The 25,739-nt window shown below is 36.1% G+C and overlaps 2 protein-coding genes across 2 annotated transcripts in view; both read left to right on the forward strand.

Annotated features, from left to right (window-relative positions):
- Positions 1-25,739, forward strand: part of ADAM12 (ADAM metallopeptidase domain 12) — a 510,388-nt gene that overhangs the window by 290,138 nt on the left and 194,511 nt on the right. Inside the window, exon 9 of the mRNA XM_053692967.1 lies at positions 17,214-17,391. Coding sequence (XP_053548942.1) covers positions 17,214-17,391 — 178 coding nt within the window. The remainder of the gene's footprint in view (positions 1-17,213; positions 17,392-25,739) is intronic.
- Positions 2,360-5,286, forward strand: LOC128640154 (elongation of very long chain fatty acids protein 5). Its single transcript, XM_053692515.1, has one exon. The coding sequence runs from the start codon at positions 2,455-2,457 to the stop codon at positions 3,346-3,348; it is 894 nt and encodes a 297-aa protein (XP_053548490.1). The 5' UTR covers positions 2,360-2,454; the 3' UTR covers positions 3,349-5,286.

The raw sequence follows: 25,739 nt of genomic DNA on the forward strand, positions 1-25,739 counted from the left end.
GCAGAAAGAGCAGGGCTAAGGGGACCAGCAGACAGGATGCTGTCTGTCCAAGGCTGCATGGATACAGTGTGGGATGAGTCACACAGCCTCAAGACTGAAGAGAGCAGTGTATGCAGCTGCACAGATACTCAAATTCTCACGTCCTTGCCACTCCAGCTTTCTGCTGCATGAGCCTACAGTCAGCCCTACCCAGAAACAATCCCCACCACCAGAGCAGTGACCTGGTAACAGTGGTAATCCCAGTAGGACCTTTTCTGATGCAATGGGAATGGCTGGATACCAAGTTAGGGCTTTGCATTCAGTGCTGCACAGTGCACATCTAAAACAGCACATGGCAACACTCCTCTGTTTTCTTGTTGCATGGGTGATTGTTGCAGGTTATAATGTTAGTAAATGACCCTGACAATTTTAATAGATATAACTGTATGGTTGTTTTCAGTACTTCATATATCTTTTCTTTGAGCGATTTTGCAATAATTTAAACCATAACCATATTCTTAATTAAGTAGTGTGACCTCCTGTGTGATTATGGAAAGTGAATTACTATAGAAGAGAGGAACAAAAGAATGGCATTTCTTGATTATAGAATTTGATGGGATGTTTAATCATTCTCATGTTATTCATACATACTTTAGAATAATTAGTTTTGCATGATTGCCTGCTTTATGTCTTTAAAACGTGTGCTCAAAGGTTGTGTGTGAATGAAATCTCACATACATTACCATCTTATTGGTTATAACTCCTCAGTTGGAAGTTAATGGTAACTTAGCCCTCTCACCAACTACAAAGCAGTTTGGGTGAGTTTTGTTTTTGCTACTGCGTCATTCTATTCTCTTAGTGCAGCCCCCGGTTTATATTGATGGCTAAATCTAGCTGAGCCTGCATTATTCTGCACCCTGATTGGTGAGATTAGAACACATGCCACGTATCTATCTCTAATTGGTCACAGCTAAGGAGACTAGAAACATGATTCCCCCCCCCCCCCAGGCTTTTTAAGATGTTTATCTGCTTGATTTACAAAATCCTGTACATTGTGCTTAAAAAATGACAGTTATTTTTTTTTTTTTTAACTCTCGCAATGCAGTGCTTTAATATGCTTTTCATGTGCTTTTAATGAAATATTAATAATGATGATCTCATGAATTTTAATTTTGTTTTTTTTACACCAAACCATTAGTATTAAAGGGAAAGTCTATACCTTGGTCATCTTAAAGTCTTACCTTATATTAAAGGGATACTAACCCCACGTTTTTTCTTTCATGATTCAGATAGAGCATGCAATTTTAAGCAACTTTCTAATTTACTCTTATTATCAATTTTTCTTTGTTCTCATGTTATCTTGATTTGAAAAAGCAGTAATAAAAGGTTAGGAGCCAGCCCATTTTTTAGTTCAGCACCTCGGTAGAGCTGCTGATTGGTTTGCTACATTTAGCCACAAATCAGCAAGTGCTACCCATGTGCTGAACAAAAAATGGTCTGGCTCTAAAGCCTACAGTACTGCTTTTTCAAATCAAGATAGCATGAGAACAAAGAAAAATTGATAATAGGAGTAAATTAGAAAGGTGCTTTAAATCTCATGCTCTATCTGAATCATGAAAGGAAAAAATGGGTTTAGTATCCCTTTAAGCTGCAAATAGCCTCCGGCACCTTTTCTATATCATGCAGAAGGAATGGTAAAAAATGTATTTTAAAATTAATATTGTTTATGGCCACTTTGAAATGGTTGCCAAGCTCAGCCCACTGATGACATCATGATCTGGGCTGCATATGGCATTGAATCAAAAAAGGCTCAATAGTTGAATTCAACAGACTGTCAATGCTATTTAGCAGAGTGTCTAGATACAGCCCAGGTTGTGATGTCATCAGTGGGCTGAACTTGGCAGCCATTTCAAACTGGCCAGAACAATATTTATTTTAAAATAACTTTTTTACTGTTCCTGCTGCATTATATATAAAAGGTGCAGGAGGCTATTTGCAGCTTAATGTAAGGTAAGACTTTAAGATGACCAAGGTGTAGACTGTCCCTTTAATTAACAATTTCATACGTTTTTGAGTAGTTTTAGGAATGTCTATGAACTTTATTGCAATCATAGATGAACATTTTTATAATCAAACTTAATTTTAATAAAGGTTTCATAATCTAAAATTGTGATTTGAGCAATAGTTTAAGTTTTCATTAAAGCAAACATGTGTAAATGTTATTAACATGTGAAGTGAGCTGCCTAAAAACTTTAAAACCCGTTCTAACATCCAAGATATATTACTCAAAACAGGTCCAAAGGTTTTCAAGAAGTCATGGCTATAGAATTTAAAAAGTTAAAATTGCAATTGCAGAAGCCTGGGGGTGTAAGGGGATAGAAAGGAGCTGCACTCACAGGATCCTCCGCTATCTCTGGAATCAAGCAGCTAGAAGAGCTAACGGTGCCTGAGCTGGTAGCGTAACACAGATTCAAAATGGAAGTTTTAGATAAAACTGTAAATGGATATATAGACCATCTGCTAGGACCAAGAGATCCCAGAGTGAAAGGATGGCTCTTCCTGGATAACTATATACCCACATTTATCTTCACTAATCTGTATTTATTAGTCGTATGGATAGGACCAAAGTATATGCAGAATAGACAACCTGTGGCATGCAGGAGTATTCTAGTTGTCTATAACCTGGGACTCACGTTGCTCTCACTTTACATGTTTTATGAGCTTGTTACTGGAGTATGGGAAGGTGGCTACAACTTTTTTTGTCAAGATACTCACAGTGGTGGTGACGCTGATATGAAGATTACTCGTGTCCTGTGGTGGTATTACTTCTCTAAACTCATAGAGTTTATGGACACGTTCTTTTTCATTCTTCGGAAGAACAATCACCAGATCACTGTGCTCCACGTCTACCATCATGCGTCTATGCTAAATATTTGGTGGTTTGTTATGAACTGGGTTCCTTGTGGACACTCCTACTTCGGTGCCACTCTTAATAGCTTTATTCATGTTCTGATGTACTCCTACTACGGACTCTCAGCTATTCCAGCCATGCGCCCATATCTGTGGTGGAAAAAATACATCACGCAGTGCCAACTGACTCAGTTTGTGTTGACTATGACTCAGACTAGCTGTGCTATGGTTTGGCGCTGCGGATTCCCCATGGGATGGTTATATTTCCAGAACTGTTACATGATCTCTCTTATAATCCTCTTCACCAATTTTTACATTAAGACTTACAACAGTAGAACATCTTCTAGAAGGAAAGAGAAAGATTACCAAAACGGTTCTGCTAATGTTATCAACGGGCACACAACCAACTTTTCTTCTATGGAGAACAATGTGAAGCAGCGGAAACAAAGAATGGATTGAAAGGAAACCAAAATGCCATTTCAATGCGTCACATGATACATCAGATTGCTTTCAAGCACAGTACAAAGTGTGCACTGACACTCTTACAGCTACTGTAATTCCTAGTTAAAATAATGTGATTAACATAGGTCTTAAGCAGCTCCAGTCATCTTAGAAATGTTATACAAACATTACCAGTAGCTTGTCAGCCTAGCAGCAGTTAATGTTCAGAGGCAAATTAAGTTATTCTAAAGAAAAAATAATATTGTTGAGACTCTCACCACATTTCTAGCCATTTAAACAGAAATATATGTTTGTGCAAATTTTTATAGGGTTAAATAATTTATCACCAAAATTCTTGGTGTTTATTCTGAAACTTTTCATTTTAGATACTCTGTTTATCGGCACATAGATTTAAAGTCCCTTTAAAAAAGCAACAACAACAAAATCTTTTTTATTTTAAATTTTAAAATAAATAAAACATTTAAATGAATTATTTAAGATGTATTTCAGCTTACATTTTTGCCATGCAGTATAAAAAAGGGCTTTTACATTGAAGATACAACCAATAAGATACTAGAAAAAAATCAGATTTATCTGAACTTTAGTGAGTGTATGTTTAAATACAGGGAATAGGCAAACATATGGGAGTGGTACTTCATTGTGGCATCAAATAATTTGTGTTTTGAAAGCTTAGCAGCACAACACAGACTTGTACTCTGTCTAAAATAGTGAGTCTTTTTTTGGAAAATACTGAACATTAACTGCTACTTCTGAAAGGTTCTAAAGCTCACAATGGTCAGCAGTGTGTAACATTGCAGGCCTCTCTGACACCATATGGGTTAAAGGTTCCATAACTGTGTGCTCACATTGTCCCTGCTATAGACTGTGGATACTAAGTATTATTGTAGTATATAACACTGCTGTTGCCTTACTAGTTCATATAGGTGCTGAATTGCATTTTATGGTTTTCAAAACCTGTAACTCATTTTCTAAAGCTTAATATCCATGCATTTGTAGGTGTCATTTGTTTAATATGGTTTAAATGTTTTAATGAACATGCCTTAATAAATTCACATACGGAAAGCAGGGCCAAAATCTTCCTACAGGTTAAATAAAACCATCTAATGGTTAAGTTTCATGCTAGGATTTTTTTTTATTTGTTTATACAATTGTTCTGAGGTTAGTGACTGCAACTATGGTAAAATTAACTAAAGTTTTACTTTTTATTATTTAACTTGAATCACTAAATTTTTGTAACCCGTGAATATTTAGTTTTGTTGAATAATTGCTTAAGAGTTTTGTCTGAGTGATTGTAAAGTAATTGCACTCAAGGGAAGCTTCTGACCTCAAACAGGTAAATAAAGATGGTGCTTAGGTTATTTATATGCCAAGATGACATTACCAATTACTGAAATATCATTATGTACATCTTGTTAGTTGTGGTCAATTTATCTTTGTTGGTACATAAAAAATAAAATCCTGCTGCCACACCACAACCAAGCACCAAAGATGTTAACCTTTTCCCTCCTGGGCACTGCTGTCACTTTCAGAATACAGAAGGCATTGCTTTGTTTTAGTTAATCATTAGAGCGTGATCTCAGTTAAACCCACCTTGAGCGTTTTATCAAAAAGACCTCATATTTTCATCCGCTGCTGTATTTTACCATCAAGCAATTGTCTTTGTTCAGTAACAATGTGTTTAGACCTTGTTTTGTTAGCCGCTCAGTGCGGGAGAGTTTGACAGGCTATTATTTGATAGCAACATGTCTTAGTCACATCCTGCTATGAGAAATTTCAGTAGTTTATAATGAAGCCAAGGATGTTTGTATGACTGTAATTTGTATGTTTACTCTTAAGTTGCCTAACGTCCATCACTGGAAATATCATTTATAAAACACATATTATATGTGTCTGTTAATATATTAAAAAAGTAAAGAAAAAAAAAAAAAAAAAAAATTGCAATTGCAGATGTTTCAAATGAAATGGAATAGCTTTGAATCTGAAAACCCTGCAGAAAGATCGGGAATTCACAATCTTGATGGTTTAGAATGCCAGAGAGGAATAATATATATGAAACTGGATGAGAAGCCTGAAATGATTGTCTACGGTTGCCATTCCCCTTGTTCAGAGGAGGGTTGCCTGGTATTTCAGAGCTACACTGTGCTTTTTAGGCAGTATCAGACTGATATAATTCAGGAAAGGTCTTATCTTTGAGAATCACAATGGCAACCTGCAAAAGAACAAGTTTCTGAACTGTTGTTCATTCCTGATTGAGTGTTTCTCTTTCTATAAATATATATTTTATGACCCTGGGGAAAGTCTCCCTAAGGGTGAAGAGGGAAACCAGACATGGACTCCCTATCTAATGTACCTAGAGGGATATGGCTTAGACTTACTAACGAGGCCTACAGTAGGACAACTTAACCATCTGATGTTGCCATGTTCCTTGTTTAGTGGTGGGTTGCCTGGTATTTCATAGTTGGACCTTTTTAGGCAGCATCGGACTGATATACTTCAGGAAAGGTCTTTTCTGTGAAAAGCTAGAGCTAAAAGAGGCTCCTTCCAGGTAGTGGACAGGGATTGTAGTGAGAGTATTACACTACACAAAGGGTGTACTGTACATCAATATCACTCAACAACTCAAAATCATCAATAGGGAATAATCTTTAAATGTGGAGCGTGCGAAGGTGACAAGAAGGAAAATAAAAATTAACTTGTATTAAGTATAATTAAAAACATTTAACCCATTAAAAACACAATACAAACATATGCAGCTAACCATGAGTGTCAAATACCAGTAAAAATGAATGAATGGGTATAATAAGCCAACTGGTTATCTAGAGGTAATAGAAGAGTAATAGTGGACCTAGAATAGACCTAATCCAGTAGACTGTTAGAGTCACTAATCTGCCAATGAGATATAGTACTAAAAGAGTGTATTATAGTCAGCTAATGAATCATATATAACATAACATCAAGGGTGTAACTGGAGGTATAAATAAACCAGTCTGTGTATTATTACCCTCCCAAGATAAATGGAATGGGAATAAGTAATGGTAAAAATGTCTTCAATAGGCAACACCAATGTCTATAGTATAGGATTGAGGGTGATGTAAGATAATTATCACTAAAGATATAGCTGGCAGTGTAGAAGGACATGATTGGCTTGATAACTGATAGGGTACACCCTATGTTAATTATGAATACTGGATTGGATAGACTGTAGTATAGAATAGGGTATACCCTGTATGTAGTATGATATTATGCTATCAATGTGTTGCAACCTGATCATAGGTAGTGGATGTAAGTATGACCGTAATACTGTGCGTGGGTATGCTTCTCTCAAATGAAGAATCATATGGCCAGTCTGGACACAAATAAAATGAAAAGATAAATGCAGCGGGGATTAGATGCTGAGTTCACTCTATAATTACTGAGTCATGGAAATCTTGTGCCAGAAGTTATAGTAGTACCCAAGTATCCATTATTACGGTAATAATGGTAACCGTAATAATGGATATTGGGTACTAATTAAGCCATACCACACCGTAAAGCAAAACTCGTTATCTAGGTGAATGTGAGCTGCCATATACAATTGTGACTTCATAAAATGGTGTTGCATTAAGCTTACTGCTTACTTACTGAACCACCTAAAATCACTATCTCCTCATAAAGAAATAAAATATCTTTTAGCTGGTAGATTATTATGATCTTTTATTTGTAAAGCATTTATAGATACTAGATAGTGCATATCTCCTATCTTAAAGGGATACTAAACCCACATTTTTTTTTCATGATTGATTCAGATAGAATGTGCAATTTTAAGCAACTTTCTTATTTACTCCTATTATCAATTTTTTCTTTGTTTTCTTGTTATATTTATTTGAAAAAGCAGGAATGTAAGCTTACAAGCAGGCCCATTTTTGGTTCAGCACCCTGGATAGCGCTTGCTGATTGGTGGCTGCATTTAGGGGCAATGGGTAGTTTAGGAATTTTTAGAGTTAGGATTTTTTTTTTTTGGGGGGGGGGTTGGTTGTGTGGTGGGTTTTACTGTTAGGGGGACTTTGTATTTTTTTTAGAGGTAAAAGAGCTGTTTAACTTAGGGCAATTCCCTACAAAAGGCCCTTTTAAGGGCTATTGGTAGTTTATTGTAGGTTAGGGTGCGTTTTTATTTTGGGGGCCTTTTTTATTTTTATAAGGCTATTAGATTAGGTGTAATTGTTTTTATTTTTGATAAGTTCGTTTATTATTTTTTGTAATTTTAGATTTTTTATTTTTTTTCGTAGTGTTAGGTTTTTTTTCATTTGTAATATAGGTTTTTAATTGGTAGAATTTTTTTGTTTGATTAGAATAGTTATGTTAGGTTAATTTATAGTTTAATGTTAGGTTTATTTTTATTTCACAGGTAAGTTTTTATTTATTTAAATATAGTTATATTGTAATTTTAATTTAAAGTTAGGGGGTGTTAGGTTTAGGGGTTAATAGTTTAATTTAGTGTTTTGCTATGTGGGGGGCCGGCGGTCTAGGGGTTAATAGGTTTAGTTTAGCAGTTACAATGTGGGGGGCTGGAGGTTTAGGGGTTAATACTTTATTATAGTGTTGGCGATGTAGGGAGCCGGTGGTTTAGGGCTTAATAGGTTTATTTAGGTGTCGGCGATGTCGGGAATGGCAGATTAGCGGTTCATACCTTTTATTAGTGTCGGCAATGTTTTGGAGCGGCGGTTTAAGGGTTAATATATTTACATAGCATTCTTTTGTTTTATTAGATTAGTTATGTTAAGTTAATTTATAGTTTAATGTTAGGTTTATTTTTATTTCACAGGTAAGTTTTTATTTATTTAAATATAGTTATATTGTAATTTTAATTTAAAATTAGGGGGGAGTTAGGTATAGGGGTTAATTGCTTAATTTAGTGTTTTGCGATGTGGGGGGCTGGCGGTTTAGGGGTTAATAGGTTTATTTAGTGGTGGTGATGTAGGGGGCCGGAAGTTTAGGGGTTAATAGGTTTATTTAGTAGCGGCGATATGGGAGACCGGAGGTTTAAGGGTTAATAATTTAATTTAGTGTCGGAGCAGCGGATTAGGGGTTAATAACTTTTATTAGTGTCGGCAATGTCGGGGGTAGGGGATTAGGGGTTTTTAGACAAGGGGTTTATGTTAGGGTGTTAGGTTTAAACGTAATTTTTTTTCCCCCATAGACATCAATGGGGTTGCGTAATGGAGAATTTTCATTCTGCACTTCAAGTGTTACTTTTTTTTTCTAACACTCTCTTCCCATTGATATCTATGTGGAAAAGCGTGCATGAGCACATCAAATCAGCCTTTGGATTTTGTGCGGTATGGAGCGTAACGCCACCATATCTCACGCACAAGGAGTCTTTTCAGTAACTCGTAATGGCAGCGATATGGAGAGTGAAATAGCGCAACTTTTTTGGCGTTAGTTTTGCACCCTGTTTAGCACAAAACTCGTAATGTAGGCGAATGTCATTAGTCATATGACATATGACATCATTCATAATAATAGTGTGAAAACAAAAACTACACATTATATACTAATATCTTCTATAAAAAAGGACACTATAAAAAATAGGGGCACTATACTATCAAAACACTATAAAAAATAGGGGCACCATGTACTTTTGACAAATCAAGCAAACATTTTTTTTTTTTATATAACTGTATTATATAAGAAGAAGAACGTGTAAAAACGTATTTGTTCTTCAAGGTCTTAATTCCTCTTTAGAGCATTGAGATAAGCAATTCACATGCGGCGTGATTCATTGCTTCTGGCAGAAGCAGAATTTGCTGTAGTGTGGGTGTTTCAGCAAATAAATTGCTAAGAACAATAAACATCTTTCTTTTCTGTTTCTGTGTTTATCATGCACAATGCATATAATAGAAGTGTGGGCAGAAAAAAAAAGTTTTTCTTCATATGGGATAAAACTTAAAAAAATGTATCAAAAGTTATAAAAACAAATAAAGTTTAGATCTTACGTTTAGTTTACAAGCTTTGAAAATGTACAATACACAAAGGATATAGAAGGATTCTTCTTAGAAATAATTTAAATGTATAGCTTTGTTTGGAATCCACACATTTTTTACTTGTATATATGTGCATGTTATTTTTTATATTTTTTTTGTTTGGTTTAGTTAAAGGGACAGTCTAGTCCAAAACAAACTTCATTATTCAGATAGGGCATGTTTTTTTAAACAATTTTCCAATTTACTTCTATCACCAATTTGGCTTTGTTCTCTTGGTATTCTTAGTTGAAAGCTAAATGTAGGAGGTTCATATGCTAATTTCTAAGCCCTTGAAGGCCGCCTCTTAGCTCAGAGCATTTTGACAGTTTTTCACCACTAGAGGGTGTTGGTTCATGTGTTTCATATTTATAACACTGTGCTCACGCACGTGGAGTTCCTAGGAGCCCACACTGATTGGCTAAAATGCAAGTCTGTCAAAAGAACTAAAATAAGGGTCAGTTTGCAGAGGCTTAGATACAAGGTAATCACAGAGGTAAAAAGTGTATTAATATAACTGGGTTTGTTATGCAAAACTAGGGTATGGGTAATAAATGGATTATCTATCTTTTAAGACAATAAATATTCTGGTGTAGACTGTCCCTTTATTATAGAGTACAGATTGTTTCTGTTAGCGCACGTGTGTCTTTCTTCATTATCTATTAGATGATTGTCCAAGATAACTTATGTTTTTAAAAGGACATGAAAGTCATATTTTCATGATTCAGACAGAGAATGCAATTTTAAGAGATTTTACTGCTATTATTATATTTACATTATTCTTTAGATATCCTTTGTTAACGAACATAGATAGGCTCAATAGCAGCAGTTCAGAAATAATATAGGTTTTTATTGGTGGCTACACAATATGCTTTTTATTGACTCATGAGATGCGTTCAGCTACTTCAAAGTAATGTATTGCTGCTCTGGAGCTGACTTTGCAACATTTTTTTAGTTGTGATCAACAGTTTAAAGGGATACTGAACCCAAATTTTTTCTTTCATGATTCAGATAGTGCATGCAATTTTAACAACTTTCTAATTTACGTCTATTATCAACTTTTCTTCGTTCTCTTGCTACCTTTATTTGAAAAAGAAGGCATCTAAGCTAAGGAGCCAGCATTTTTTTGGTTCAGAATCATGGACAGCACTTGTTTATTGGTGCTGTCCAATCAGCAAGGACAACCCAGGTTGTTCACCAAAAATGGGCCGGCATCTAAACTTACATTCTTGCTTTTCAAATAAACATACCAAGAGAATGAAGAAAATTTGATAATAGGAGTAAATTAGAAAGTTGCTAAAAAATGCATGCTCTATCTGAATCAGGAAAGAAAAAATGTGGGTTCAGTGTCCCTTTAATAATAAACTGCTCTAACACATTAGAAAATATTCTTTTTGCCCTTATATGTACATTGAGATGGGTTCACATATGGCCTGTCCAGTTATTTTATGGATACCTTTCACTAAAAAAATATGACCGTCTCAATTTTCTTTTGAATGGGCTCTGTGAAGTAAACAGCAATTGAATAAAAAGGTTGGGAGAAAAAGAGAGAAACAGAAAGATTAAAAAATATCAGCAACACTATTTTGACTTTTTAAGAGCACATTGCATCTGACCGGCTAGTAACGTATTTGCCAACTAATCCGACAGAGGGAGAGAAAATTGGAAGGTGGCATGAGGAATCAAGGGTTCAATCTATTTATCTGATATTAGAATCCTATATTTTAAAAGGTGCATGGAAGTTAGAATTAAAATTTTGTGATTAAGTGAAAGTGTGCAATATAAAAAAAAAATTATTTCTACTATAAGTTTACTAGTTTTCTCATTTACTATTATTCTGTTATCTCTTTGGTGGAAACGTTCCCCTTACACTGAAGACCACGAAGGCATAATGTAGTACAACACTGTGTGTAACAATATTATACAAACAACCTGTAGAGGGGGCTGCAGCAGGCAGTGTGGCGTAACAGCAGGGGACACATCCACAGCTCCGCCTTCACTTACTACTACACACTGTTTGAATGTCTTCTATCTCACTAATAACATTACATTTGGATTCCTATTCGCTTTAAACAAATACCGGTAGTTACATCTTTGCTAGTTGGGCCGTGTTAAACCTTGCATCCCCCTATAAATTGCTGTTTTATAGACAGCCTCATTATTTTTTGGAGATGCAGTTAACAAAGAGCTCAAGATTCAGTCCCTTTTTTATATTTTCAGTGAGGTCTGCCTAGGCATAGTCTGTTTTACATTTGCAACAAGGTATTATTCTAGATTGCCAACTGCCCCAAAGTACAGTGTTACTCTTCCCCCCTTGACCATATCTACCAACATTGTGATGTGCAAAACCAGGACAGGCATCCTGTGCATCCCACGGGCAGAGATTGTGCACCTCAGCTTGTGGTTGGGTGATGAAGAAAGGATGGTGTGGGGGAGTGGTTTTACTGTTTGAGGCCCATGGTCAGAGCAGGATGATTAAGGGGCAAACTCTGTCCTTTTCTGAGCTGGCTTAGATTGTCAAAACTGTGACATAAATAGGGTGGGAGAAATGTCAGGAGGTAAAGTGTGAAAGAGGTTCCAAAGATAAACCAGTGTATCTAATATGCAATAATAAAAAATCGTTCAATCAAACACTATCCCAAAAAAGACAGTACTAGGGGTGCACTACCTCTTAGAAAGTATACAACACAAATCATTTGGTGTAATATTTTATTATTTTATTATTATTCTTTATTTATAAAGCGCCATCAGATTCCGCAGTGCTGCCCATGGGTACAAGAATAAAAATACAGCGGAGAAACAATACAATAAAAGACAAAATTTTACAGACAGATGCAGGGGGAATTAAGGGCCCTATTCCCGTGGGAACTTACAATCTAGATCGGTAGGAGGATGGGAATCAGGAGGTGGGGACTGCAAAGGTGGGAATGATATTAGTGGGGAGATGAGGGCAACTGTTAGGTTAGTGAAGTTCATTTGTTAATGTTAATGGGTGATAAGCTTCCCTGAACAAAAAGGTCTTTAGGGAACGTTTAAAGGAGGAGAGGTTAGGGGAGAGTCTGACGACTCAAGGCAGTGCGTTCCAGAGGGTTGGTGCCGCACAAGAGAAGTCCTGTAGTCTAGCATGAGAGGAGGTGATGGTAGAGGACGCAAGGAGCAGGTCATTGTTGGATCTTAGGGGGCGGGCTAGAGTATATTTGTTGATGAGTGAGGACAGGTAGGGTGGGGCAGCATTGGTGAGGGCTTTGTAGGTCAGGGTGAGAATTTTGTATTTAATTCGGCTGTGAATGGGGAGTCAGTGAAGGGACTCACAGAGAGGTGCAGCAGAAACGGAGAGTCGAGAGAGGTGGATGAGGAGCCAGTGAAGGGACTCACAGAGAGGTGCAGGATAAACGGAGCATTGAGAGAGGTGGATTAGCCTGGCAGATGCATTTACAATAAAGAATACTAGTTAATTAATAAAAAAAATAAACAAATGTGCAAATTAATAGCTTAATAATAATCCACCAACTGGGCAAATCCCAAGTGCTGAAATATGAAGTCAGCTAAGGTCCAAAATAGTGTCCACAATTACGATTGATGTAGGAAGTCTTGATAGATGATACAGCTGCACCTCCAAGAATGAGTACAGGAGCTCAAAGCATCTTCACTGGAAAAAAACACATAAACAAAGGGGACGCCACATAGACTATCACAACTTCTTCATGACAGAAAGAGAGTGAGAAGAAATATACATACAATCCTTAATCACCAAAATAGGTGAATACAAGCAAGCTCTGCACACGAAGGATCCCTAGATTCTTTACCAGAGGAAATACACTTCCACTTCGATGTATAAAACAATTTACTTTAATAAAAGACCATAATCAGGTCAATTAATATTTACAGTATTATAAAAACACTGCTTTTTATTAAAGTAAATTGTTTTATACATTGAAGTGGAAGTGTATTTTCACTCTGTCAAATGAAGAAGTTGTGATACGTTATGTGGCGCGCCCTTTGTTTATGTGGGGGGTTTTTTTCTAATAAAAAAATAGTTGTTTGTAAAGTTCTTAAAGGGACACAAGTCAAAATAATTTTTTATGATTCAGAAAGAGCATTCAGTTTTAAGACACTTTCCAATTTACTTCCGTTATCAAATTTTGCACTGACTTTTTATATACACATGTGCACAAGCTCACAGGGTATACATATACTAGTCTGTGATTGGCTGATGCTTGTCAGATGATACAGGGGGCCGGAAAATGGCAGAAAAAAAAAAAATCTACTGCTTATTTGAAATTTAGAGTAGGTGTTAAATTATTGTCTTTTTGTTATGCACTTGTTATTTATGCAATTCTACAGCATTGAGTGGTCCTTTAACAAAGCTAAATAGCAATAGAGATAAGGCAACTTAGGGACACTACACAGAATGTGTCAAATCAATCTCTCTGTGTCAATGCAATTCCAAGTCGTCTGCTTCTATTTGATTTGCTGGACACATTACACAGCCCTGGCACACAGCCTCACCTACAGCTGTTCTGTTTGGGCTTTGCATTTACAGCCAAACCCATCCTAAGTGTACATTTTATGTGTCCACTGCTTTATCTCAATCATTATGGATTTGGCTCAGAATTGTTTTTAGAAAGATGTATATGAAAAGCTATGTATCCACCTTCATTTTGCTATGAGATTTATCTGTAATTGCTTTAGTTCAACTGCAAAAAGTGCTCTAGTGCAGTGTTTTTCAACCAGTGTGCCGTGGCACACTAGTGTGCCGTGAGAGATCCTCAGGTGTGCCACGGCAGACTGACAACAGTGTGACATATTTTTTAAACTTTGCTTGTTTTTTACTCCCAGTGCAGGGGTAGTTTGTAGGAGGCATGGCATAACAGCACAATACATACAGTATGTGTGTGTTTGTGTGTATGTGTATATATATATAATTGCTGTATTAGGCTACAATGTGTGATTTTTTTAAAATTTTGGGATGGTGGTGTGCCACAGGATTTTTTAATGTAAAAAAGTGTGCCACGGCAAAAAAAAGGTTAAAAATCACTGCTCTAGTGTACGCTATGCATAGCAACTATCTCCCTCTTGCTTTGATAGCTGGAGACACCCAGGCCAGTAACTTAATCCTGAAAACAGATTAAATAATCAGTGTCATACTTACTGTGAACATTATTTTAATTCAATACTAATATTTAACTATATCTTCTGAGTTTCAGTATCAAGCACTGCTTTCCATCCTTGGTACAATATCTATCCTATCTTCATTTTATAGCCTCATTTCAGATTTGTTAGTACATTAAATATTTACCAAACATACTGTATTTGTGTGTGCTACAGCTTCCCCTAATTGCATGTTGTTTTACTTAATGCAGTAAACATGGAAATACAATTTAGCTGCTGGGAAAATCCATTGCACGATATCTCTCAACCATTCTATATTAATAAATTAAATGATAGTACAACTTTCCACAGTAGCTTCTCTTAAAAAGCAAATAGCACAGATAATTTTTGTTTTGAACAACAAAAAATAGTTTAATGGACAGTCTTATTCAAAAATTACATGCTCTGTTTCATTATCCTCAACAAATTGTGTGCTTTAATTCATTAAACCACTAAACCCAATATAATAGCATAATCAATACATGCATAATAAAGGTACAATGCAAACGCACTTAGTTTAAATTTCAAATGAGTATTAGTTTTTTTTCTGACAAATGTCGAAATTAGTTACATTTTCCTTCCTAATGCATCATGAGACAGCCAACAGCCAATCACAAAAGGCATATATACGTACAGTATATCCTGTGAATCTTGCACATGCTCATTAGCAGCTTGTGCATCAGAAAGTGTGTATATAAAAAGATTGTGCACATTTAGATAATGGAAGTGAATTGGAAAGTTGTTCAAAATGGTGTGCTCTATCTGAGTGATAAAAGTTTAATTTTGACTTGACTGTCCCTTCAAAACATTACAAAACCTAATGTGTTTAACTCTTACATAGGAGAAGTCTCTCTTGCAGCTCCCAAGCAGAAATTAGCCAGCAATTTGTGGAGTTGAGCAACTGCCACCTCTGATTGGCTTCTTAAAGTTTGCAGCTTTTAACTTTGTCATTACCAATGTGTTTAATAGACATGTGCACAGACAAAAATTTCAAACAAATAATTTGTCATCAAAATGTTTTACTTCCAAGGTTAGTTCATGGGGTCATTTGGTTCAGCTGAACTTTGACAACATTATTAATTCTTAAATGGAAATGTAACTCCTAAATTATCTTTTTTTGTGCTGTTGCTGGCTTGTAGCATTAGCACTCTGGTGGATTTGATTAGTTTTAATTCAAATACACTGTGAGTGTTACTGCTACAAGCCAGCAACAGCACAAAAAAATCATTCACTTGACAATGAAATTGCCGGATATAGTTAAAGGGACACTAAACCCAATTTTTTATCTTTCATGATTCAGATAGAGCATGCAATTTTAAGCAACTTTCTAATTTACACCTATTATAACATTTTCTGTGTTCTCTTTCTTTCTTTAGTTGAAAAGCAGGAATGTAAAGCTTATGAGCCAGCCCATTTTTGGCTAAGAACCTGGGTTACCCTTGCTTATTGGTGGCTAAATGTAGCCACCAATAAGCAAGCGCTATCCAGGGTGCTGAACCTAAAATGGGCCGGCTCCTAAGCTTACATTCCTGCTTTTAAGAGAACGAAGAAAATTTGATAATAGGAATAAATTAGAAAGTTTCTTAAAATGTGCTTAGTATCCCTTTAATGAATAATGTAAATATGAACTTTTCCATTTCCCACCACCTGACTTGCATAAATCTGAACTATTTCCTGCCTGCAGAAAAGCATTTACCCCCTTTTAATGGTTTTAAAGGGATACTAAACACTAAATAGATTTCATGAACCTCCCTTTCATCATGGTTGCTGCCATTTGGAACCTAGGTTACACTGCTAAATTTTATCATGGCAGCACCCATGACTAGAGGGAAGCAGGGTTAACCTTAAGAATGTGCTTATATGTTTAATGTCCCTTTAATGGAACGCAGGAAGGATTTAGTTGTTTACTGTACCATCAGTTTTCCTTCATTCACTCATTAAAGGGCCCACTAATTTTTCTTTTTGAAATTAATGTAAGAAATACAGCATAATTAGTGTTTGAGGTGGGGGGGGGGTTGCATTTGTCCGAATGCAAATGCCATCTAGTGTTTACCTGTTTTCAACAGATAGTTATTTAGGGCAAAGAATGCAAGATATATATATATACTCTAATGAATTGCAGCATGATTTTAAATTTCACATACAGAATATTATAGAAGGAACTTGCACTAAGTGTTTTGTTATTCTCCCTTTATTTGCAATAGACATTTGAATAACCAAACAAACTCATTAGCAGTTTGCCTTATGCCTTTGACTTGTCCCACTGCTGAATTATTACCTTGGTGTAAATCAGAAATAAATACATGGTCCACTATCTTCAGGGACAAAATGAGGTTTGCTATTTGCTTGCCAGCTGGTTAGAAGCCAGCAATATTATAATCATGTGAAAGGCACATTTTGGCATTGGTGCAGCAAATAAAAAAAAATGTGTTTGTCTAAGGAATAAAATATAAGCCACATATGTCACTTTAAGGAGCAAGCCTCCTAAAGTCCTTATATTTTACAAATCCAATAAACACATTTGTGACATCTCCTTTTTTCCCTACTGTGGCACAAAAATGATTTTCTAACACAGAGGTTGGGATATTTCACACAGGTCCTGCGGTGATAGCATCTTGACCTAACCTTGCACTTTACAAATTCTAAATTATTAGAAATCATTTCTGTATAATATCAAAGACCTGACTCATTTAACAGAATTTTTTTCTTCTGCAGATACCCATTCCCTACAGTATTTAGCAGCTGCAGCAAGACAGATTTGGACAACAGCCTGGAAAAGGGAGTGGGCATGTGTCTCTATAATATGCCTGAAGTTACAGAATCAATTGGAGAACAGAGGTGTGGTAATGGATACATTGAAGAAGGAGAACAGTGCGATTGTGGAGAACCAGATGTAAGAATATTTCATTCTGTATTGAGATTTTTTTTTTAATTATTTTATATAAGTTTACTTCCTAATTATAATAAGAAAAAAATAAGTATTTCAGCTTCATACATCTAATAATGGGGTTGAGCAAAATCCTTTAGAAAAGCTTTTCAAATCTACAAAATTCCCCATAGACTTTTATGGTGTTTATCGGTTCAAAATCATTAGATGCATTTTTCTAAAGGACTGGGATTGACCCTCATTTTATACATATCACGGCCGTGTTTCCCTAGTTACAAACAGTTGTAAACCATAAAAATCAGCATTTTACAAAACCCTCATCAGTTTTCTTCTAACACAGGGTTTACATACTTCTGCTTTTAGTTTTTCCAGCACATGAAAAACTCGGCAGCTAGTAAATATAATCCATGGCATTTTATATTTAAAGGGACATGAAACCCAATCTTTTTCTTTCATGATTTAGAAAGAGCGTGCAATTTTAAACAACTTTCTAATTTACTTCTATTATCTAACTTGCTTTATTCTCTTGATATTCTTTGCTGAAAAGCATATCTAGATATGCTCAGTTGCTGCTGATTGGTAGATGCCTCATGTGATTGGCTCACCCATGTGCATTGCTATTTCTTCAACAAAGGATATCTAAAGAATGAAGCAAATTAGATAATAGAAGTAAATTGGAATGTTATTTAAAATTGTATTATCTACCTGAATCATGAAAGAAAATTTTGGGGTTTAGTGTCCCTTTAACTCTGTCACTAGTTTTTGAGGAAAAGGCCACTACGAAAACTGTATATAGACACCATTTTGCGTAAGTGGCCTTTAACTGTGATCAACTCCTTGAGATAGAGTTAGGTAATGATAGCTTAGGAAAGTCAGCTTTTTTTCTTGTTTATTTTTCCCTTTTTTATAACAATATAGTGGTAGGTTTACATACACACACATGCACGCATGCACACACTCACGCACAAGCATTCACACACACATTAATTAAGCACATGCTGTACAACCCTTTTTGGTTTCCCTTTCAAACACACACAGACAACCTTTGTTAACACTTACATACATTTTCGGGTGAATGTAGTGCATGTTGAATCTGAAGTCTGGTGGCAGGTTGTAAGTAGCAAAGCCTGCACGTTGTATTTGCAGAAAGTACATTCCTATTGCAGCACTGACACACACATTTTGGACTATGTGCTAAAACTATTATCTAAAGCAGGGATGTGGAGCCTTGGTCCTCCAGATGTTTCATAACTACATTTCCCATGATGCTCAACTGGACTTCAGAGTGCCTAAGCATCATAGGTAATGTAGTTCTGAAACCTCAGAAGGGGGTAATGTAGTTCTAAAACATCAGGAGGGCCAACTCCAAGGTTCCCAATCCTTGATCTATATTATCTAGCCATGAAAGTGCAAGCAGAGGGCGGCATTGCACCAGCAGCTCACAAGCAGGTGCAGTGTTGAATACGGAGAGCGTATTGCGCTCCGCATTCAGCGAGGTCTGTCGGACCTGATCCGCACTGTCGCATCAGGTCCGAAAGACCTTTGTTAAATATGCCCCCTGGCCTGAAAGAAAAAGGAGAGGGTAAAAAGAGAGACTGAAAAGAGGAGGGAGTCGAGAAAGGTAGTTAAGAGCGAGAAGGGAGAGATGATAATTATTAAAAAAAATAAAAAATCTACAGGCCTGCTTTGACCTTCCATGACTGTCAGCAATCTCTGCACTCAACAACTTCCTTTTTCTATCCAGCTGTTCTCTTCAACTTTTTTCTAACTGCTATTAACTTATTTTTATTAATTTATTACTGTATGCAGCATTATTTAATTTGTTATGGTATGAAATAAAAACAATATTACAAAATGTTTCACAATGGCTTAACATATGCAAAGAGGGGGTGAAGTAGTAAGTGTGGTGTGGGTGGAATTAAAAGTGGCAAGAAATATTTTGTCCTGGCTAGCATTTTAGGACTTGAAATTTTGAGGCCTGATATATATATATATATATATATATATATATATATATATATATATATATATATATATATATGTGACTGCTTCTGACTTCCCAGTTGCTAGGTCAATTAATCTGCCCCCATAGGTGTGGAGCGTAATGGGCACCTTGTAGTGGCCATGAAGTTATATGTTGGAGAGCAGGCAAGTAACAGGGTGGCTGCCCCACAGAATCTGACAAGATTTGGTTTCTGCCCATGTGAGAATCAAAGACACCTCCATCATAGCCAGATAACTTTTCCCCCCTAATGGTTGACATAAGCTACTGCTGTAACATTGTCTGTCTGGAAACGGAGATGAGACTCACTTTCAACAGAGGACAAGCTTGCACATAGTTCTAGAACATTGATTGGTAATCTCATCTCCCAAGGATCCCAAACTCCCTGTGCTGTCCAAACAGCTCCCCAACCTGAGAGACTTGTATCTGTAGTGATCACAGTCCAGGTAGGATATGCAAAAGAAGCCCCCTGAATAATAAACTGATGATCCTGCCACCACGTTAGAGACTGACTTGTACAGGTATCCAACAATATCCTTTGAGACAGATGGGTATAATCCCTGCACCTTTGACACAGCATACAAAGCTGAAAAGGCCTCATAGGAAATCGAGCAATTGTAATTGCATCTGAGGCTGCAATCAATAGACTTAGGACCTCCATACACAGAGCCACTGAGGGAAACGAGAGAGACTGAAGGTTTAGACAAGCTGACACCAATTTTATCCTGCTCTGCTCTGTTAGAGAAAGACTCATGGATACTGAATCTCTTTGAAAAACCCCAAAAAGTTACCTTTGTCTGGGGTACCAAAGAACTCTTTGGAAAATGTATCCTCCAACCAAGAAGAAACAACAAGAGTCAGATAGTATGAGATTCTGCTAAAGGAAACAATGGAGTTTGAACCAAGATATCGTCCAGGTATGGAAACACTGAAACACTCTGAGACCTGATCACAGATAAAAGGGCACCCAGAGCCTTTGTGAATATTCTTGAAACTGTAGACAGACCAAATGGAAGAGCAGCAAACTGAAAATGCCTGTCCAGAAAGGCAAACCTCAGAAACTGGAAATGATTTCTGTGAATAGGCGTATGAAGGTAAGCATCCTTTAAATCTATTGTGGACATAAACTGACCTTTCTGAACAAAAGGCAGAATAGCCAAAATGGTTTCTAATCTGAAAGATGGAATCCTTACAAACCTGTTCAAAACTTTCAAATTTAGAAATGGTCGGAAAGCACCTTCCTTCTTTGGAACAATGAAGAGTTTTTAATAAAATCCCAGGAACTAGAACAATCACTCCCAAATCTTCCAGATCTGAGACAGACTGGAAAAAAGCTTGATATTTCTGAGAAACTATATTTAGAACCCAGGAGTCTGAGACAGACTGAAACCAAGCCTCCTGAAAAAAATGGCTTAATCTGCCCCCTACCAGATATTCTAAATTGGGGGCTGCACCTTCTTGCAGTTTTGGTAGTATAGATAGATTTGTTTACCCAGCTTTGACTTGTTCCAGTTAGCATTAGGTCTCCAGACTGAACCAGAGGTGCCTTCCTTTAGAGCAGAGGAGACAGTTTTAGGTTACCTATTCTGACAAAAGGAAAACAATTAGAAGCTTTGGATTTCCCTATAGACTTTCAGTAGATATAATGGAATGTAAATCAGAACCAAATAGCTTATTTCCCTGAGAGGAAAGAGATAATAGTCTAGATTTATACATCATATCAGCAGACCAGGATTTAAGTCATAAGGCTCTCCTGGCAAGGACTGCCAATAAATAATGAGGATGAACGTGTGCTAACCCAATGTGCTGTCAGGGTGCCAGGAATCAGACTGAGACGAGAAGTGCAAAAATAATCACACCTTTATTAATAGCAAAAAATAATAAAAAGTCCACAAGTCAAATAACAAGCCAGGAATCAAAACCAGAGCTGGTAGTCAGATGAGCCGAGTCAGGCGCCAAAGTGAGTAGTCAGACGAGCCGGAATCAGGAACAAGAAGAACAGCAGAGTCAGGAACAAGCCAAGGATCAGGAACCAGGAGGGACGTCAGACAGTCAGGTAATACACAGGAGTTCTCACAAACAGGTCTGAGACAATGCAAGGGCAAAGCATACTGAACAGAGGCCCTTTAAATAGTAAGTGATGACATCACAATTCTGAGACTTCATCCTGTCTCACACTGATGATGTACACCAGTCTGGCCATAAAAGGAAGTGCAGGAATTGAGCAACATCACACAGTATGCACCAGAGTCAGCAAGAGAGGTGAGTAAAATGGCTGCCAGCAGCACATGGCAAACAAAACAGGAAAAAACCCTGACATGTGCCTAAACTGGCTGACGTGCAAGTGAACTGTATAAAGACTAAAGGGACAAGTGCTAACCTGACAAGTGTTAACCCGAAGTGTGCAATCCTGATCTAGAAGCTGACATGCAAAATAAAAACTAAGCATACCAAAAAAGCCGGCACTCTCAAAACTCTAAGGGAATAGTGAAAAGGATCTTTGCCAGGGCCATATATATTAGTATATATATATATATATATATATATATATATATATACTTAAAAATTTGTCCATAACTTAGCTATAAGAGTGTCTAAAGGTTAATAAAAGATACTTACTAATAGACCCTCGTTCAAAAGCAAACAAGCAGCAGACAGCCAAACCAGTACTGAAACATATCAGCAGAGGTTATAAAATGTGAGAAGATTGTAGATCCATAAAAGGAGGCAAAGCCAAGTCCCTGTGACCAATTATAGAGGGTTTATGAAAAATGTGCCATGAGGTGAAATAAAATTCACAAATCCTATTCCATATACATGCCTTTGAAAAGCACTGTAGTCTGAAGGGAAACCAGGCCACAATATAGACTGAAAACCCCTGTCTCTGAATGCACATCTTTATTCTTCAACCACCTCCAGTGGAGGCAAAGTAAAGACTAAGGTATGTGTGAGGTGGGAGGGTTTTTATAGAGCTCTTGGGGTTTGGGAATCTTTGCTTCCTCCTAGTGGTAGATAAGAGTAATTCATAAGAGTAATGGATTGTGGACTCTCACCACCTGTATGAAAGAAAAATACTTGTTTTAATACTATTGAGTTCTAAGTATTTTTATTCATTAACATGCATGTGGCAAAGCCGCAATAGCGACACTGATGATAATAATTGTATACATATTTTATTCTTACATGGGGGGTAACAATATCATAATATAATGTTGAATATCTTAATTTACTTACTAATTAGTAGAATAAAATGAGAGATCAGAAGTTATATCTTCCTTATTTTGTTCTCTACCGCTTTTATAATAAGATAATCACAAAGTGTTTGTTTTTTTACTGTGGAAAGCCATAATTAGCAAAGAAATTAAGTATCTGACAACCACATGTCAAGGATCCAAGAGTGTGTTATTTACACCTCATATAAAGCATGCTTAAACAATTACATTTATTAACATTTCTCAGCATTTATTTTGAATAAACATAAAAATATTTGATGCATCACATTATAGTTAAAATGTCATAACATTAAACATATGTGGTTATATTTTTTGCCGATTGTATGTTTATGTATGGATAGAATGTGAAAAACAAATAAATTGACCCTTTGATGGGCCCTAAAAAAAAACAAAACATAAGTTCAAAGACTATTAAGAAAATAAATAAGGTGATAAAATATATATATATATTATTAAAATGCCTATTTTGATAGAGAAACATTATCAATATAGTCATGCTGTAAATATAATAGTTAATACACTATCAAACATACTAACTAATATATACTCATTGCACCCATAGAAATGTGTCTGGGAATATAATGATATCAGTGGCAACGTGTGCAACAGGACACTTGGGGTCTCCAAATAGAAAACGAACAATGACGCCACATGGCGTAGTACAGGTATCAGCAGGAGATAAAATAGTGGAAAGGAAAGACCAACAAATAGAGAGCACCTCCACAGGAATTAGGCCATAAGAGATAATCCAAAACACGTTTAAATACATTGGGGTCAATTTATCAAGCTCTGGAGGCTGGAATCAGAAGTGTAAAATTACTTAGGAGCGCCTTAAACAGGATTTATTTTTTTCACTGACATTATCTTGGGAGGATTTTTTCACGCCCACGGATCAAATTGGGGACTATCACATTCACTCAGATTATTTATGGATTCGTTTTTTTAATCAAATTGACTCCTAATGTGCCCTCATTAGCAGATCCGCGTATTTACTATTACTAATATATATCTGTATGTTATACTTTTAGTATATTTGTTTTATGTTTTATTTTTAATGCCTATTTGGTGATATTAAATCTTTCTTATCCATTACAGTTTAGCCTGTTTTAGGCGCTCCTAAGTCATTTTACACATAATTAAATGTGCATTTATTTAAGAAGAGGTCGTAGGAGAACGTCAAAGTTATAAAATGATACCCAAAGGCCCTAATTTATATTACCCTTTCTTTCTTTTGACTAAACAGTTTGGGGAAATACACTCTCACATACTATTGTCTGCAATTTTATTTATTATAATTTTAATAAAAATATAAAAAAAATTACATTGGGGACAAAATGTTCTCATTGACCACAATCCATTTTCTAGTGAGTTTTCAACACCTTTTCGAGGCCAGTTTTAACTTTACAAATTCGTCACCTCAAGGTTCTTGATAAAACGTGAAAATTTAATTTAAGACATATTTGCAACTATTTCAAGACTATTTGTGAACAGTTTATTATCTTGCACATGTGCAAAACACTGGAGACAGTGTAAAGCTGTAATAGCATACATGATATTGATTCATTAGAGCTCTATTCATCACTATTGTTAAGGTGTTATATTGTTAGGTATAAATTCATATACATATTGTATATATATATATATATATATATATATATATATATATAGATAGATAGATAGATAGATAGAAAGGGTTATCTGCAGTAAGCTTAAAGGGACAGTATACACCAATTTTTCTTATAACTGCTTGTAATAGACACTACTATAAAGAATAATATGCACAGACACTGATATAAAAATCCAGTGTAAAACCATTTAAAAACTTACTTAGAAGCTTCCATTTTAGCTCTATTTAAACGGATATTCCAGCCAAAATTGGAAACCACGTGGGTGCATTTCGGTATTGAACAGAAGAAATTTTGTAATATACATGCATTAGCAAAAATGCTTCTAATAAAAGCTATAGCTGTTTCAAACGTGTATTTAAGTATGCACCGTGCACCAGCATTTTAAACACAGCACTTGCTCAGAGAGCCTAAGGTATGTGTAGCATCTGGTAATGACTCAATTTGTTACTTGCTGACATGAAACAAGCCCCAGTGATAATCTGAGCAGCTGCATTATTTAAAATGTGGGTGCAGTAACAATATCTAGCTATGCTTCACATGCACGCGCAGAGAAAAATGTTAACACTAAAACAGTGATAACTTTTACTAGAAGCATTTTTGCTAATAAATGTATATTGCAAATATGTTTCTATTCAAAGATGTAATTAATCTATGTACATTTATATTTTGACTGGAATGTCCCTTTAAAAGATTACTGGAACACCCACTGCAAGTGGGAAATATCAGACACCCCCCTCCCCCTTCCTTTGCATATGAAAAGACCCTTTACACAAAACAGAAGCAAGCTGGAGTAGGTATACGTCGGTATTCTCCTAAAACTTTGGGGCTTGGTTAGGAGTCTGAAAATCAGAGCAATGTTGTTTAAAAATAAACAAAACTATCAATTTTTAAAAAAACAAAACTTTATGGGCTAAATAAATAGATAATTTACAAAACATTTAGGCAAAGGAAAAACGAGTGTATAATGTCCCTAGATCAAGTCATACTCTTTTTACTTTCACATGTGTATGTTTGTTCCGAGTTCTGTGCATCCCCATAATAGTTTCTAGATCCCCCATTTATCATGTGTGCTGTTTTTAGGGGTGTAAGGTACCAACGGAAACCCGTTTTGATGCAGTTTTCCAAATCTGCACTGAGTAGGCCTTTACAGGAATTGAAGCGTAGCTGATCTCACTTATCTATGTCCATTTCCCATGTGATATCTGCCTCCCATCTGAGGACACTGGAAAATTTGACTTTAATTCTTACTGACTGTATGCTGATATATATCTAGGATATAGCTTTTTGATCTGTGAGAGGTCTTACATAATCTTTAACATTAATTTCACCAAAACCTAGCACCACTATGGAAAGTTTCCATAGTAGTGCTAGTCTTGGGTGAAATTAATGGTTTTGTGTACTTGTGGAGAGCAGAGGATATTTGTAGATATAAAAACCACTGTAAGGGGACGGGTTCTATCTTTTGTTGAAGCTGTGTGATGGTTAATATTC

The sequence above is a fragment of the Bombina bombina genome, chromosome 9 (assembly GCF_027579735.1).
Source record: "Bombina bombina isolate aBomBom1 chromosome 9, aBomBom1.pri, whole genome shotgun sequence".
In the NCBI taxonomy this organism is placed as follows: Eukaryota; Metazoa; Chordata; class Amphibia; order Anura; family Bombinatoridae; genus Bombina; species Bombina bombina.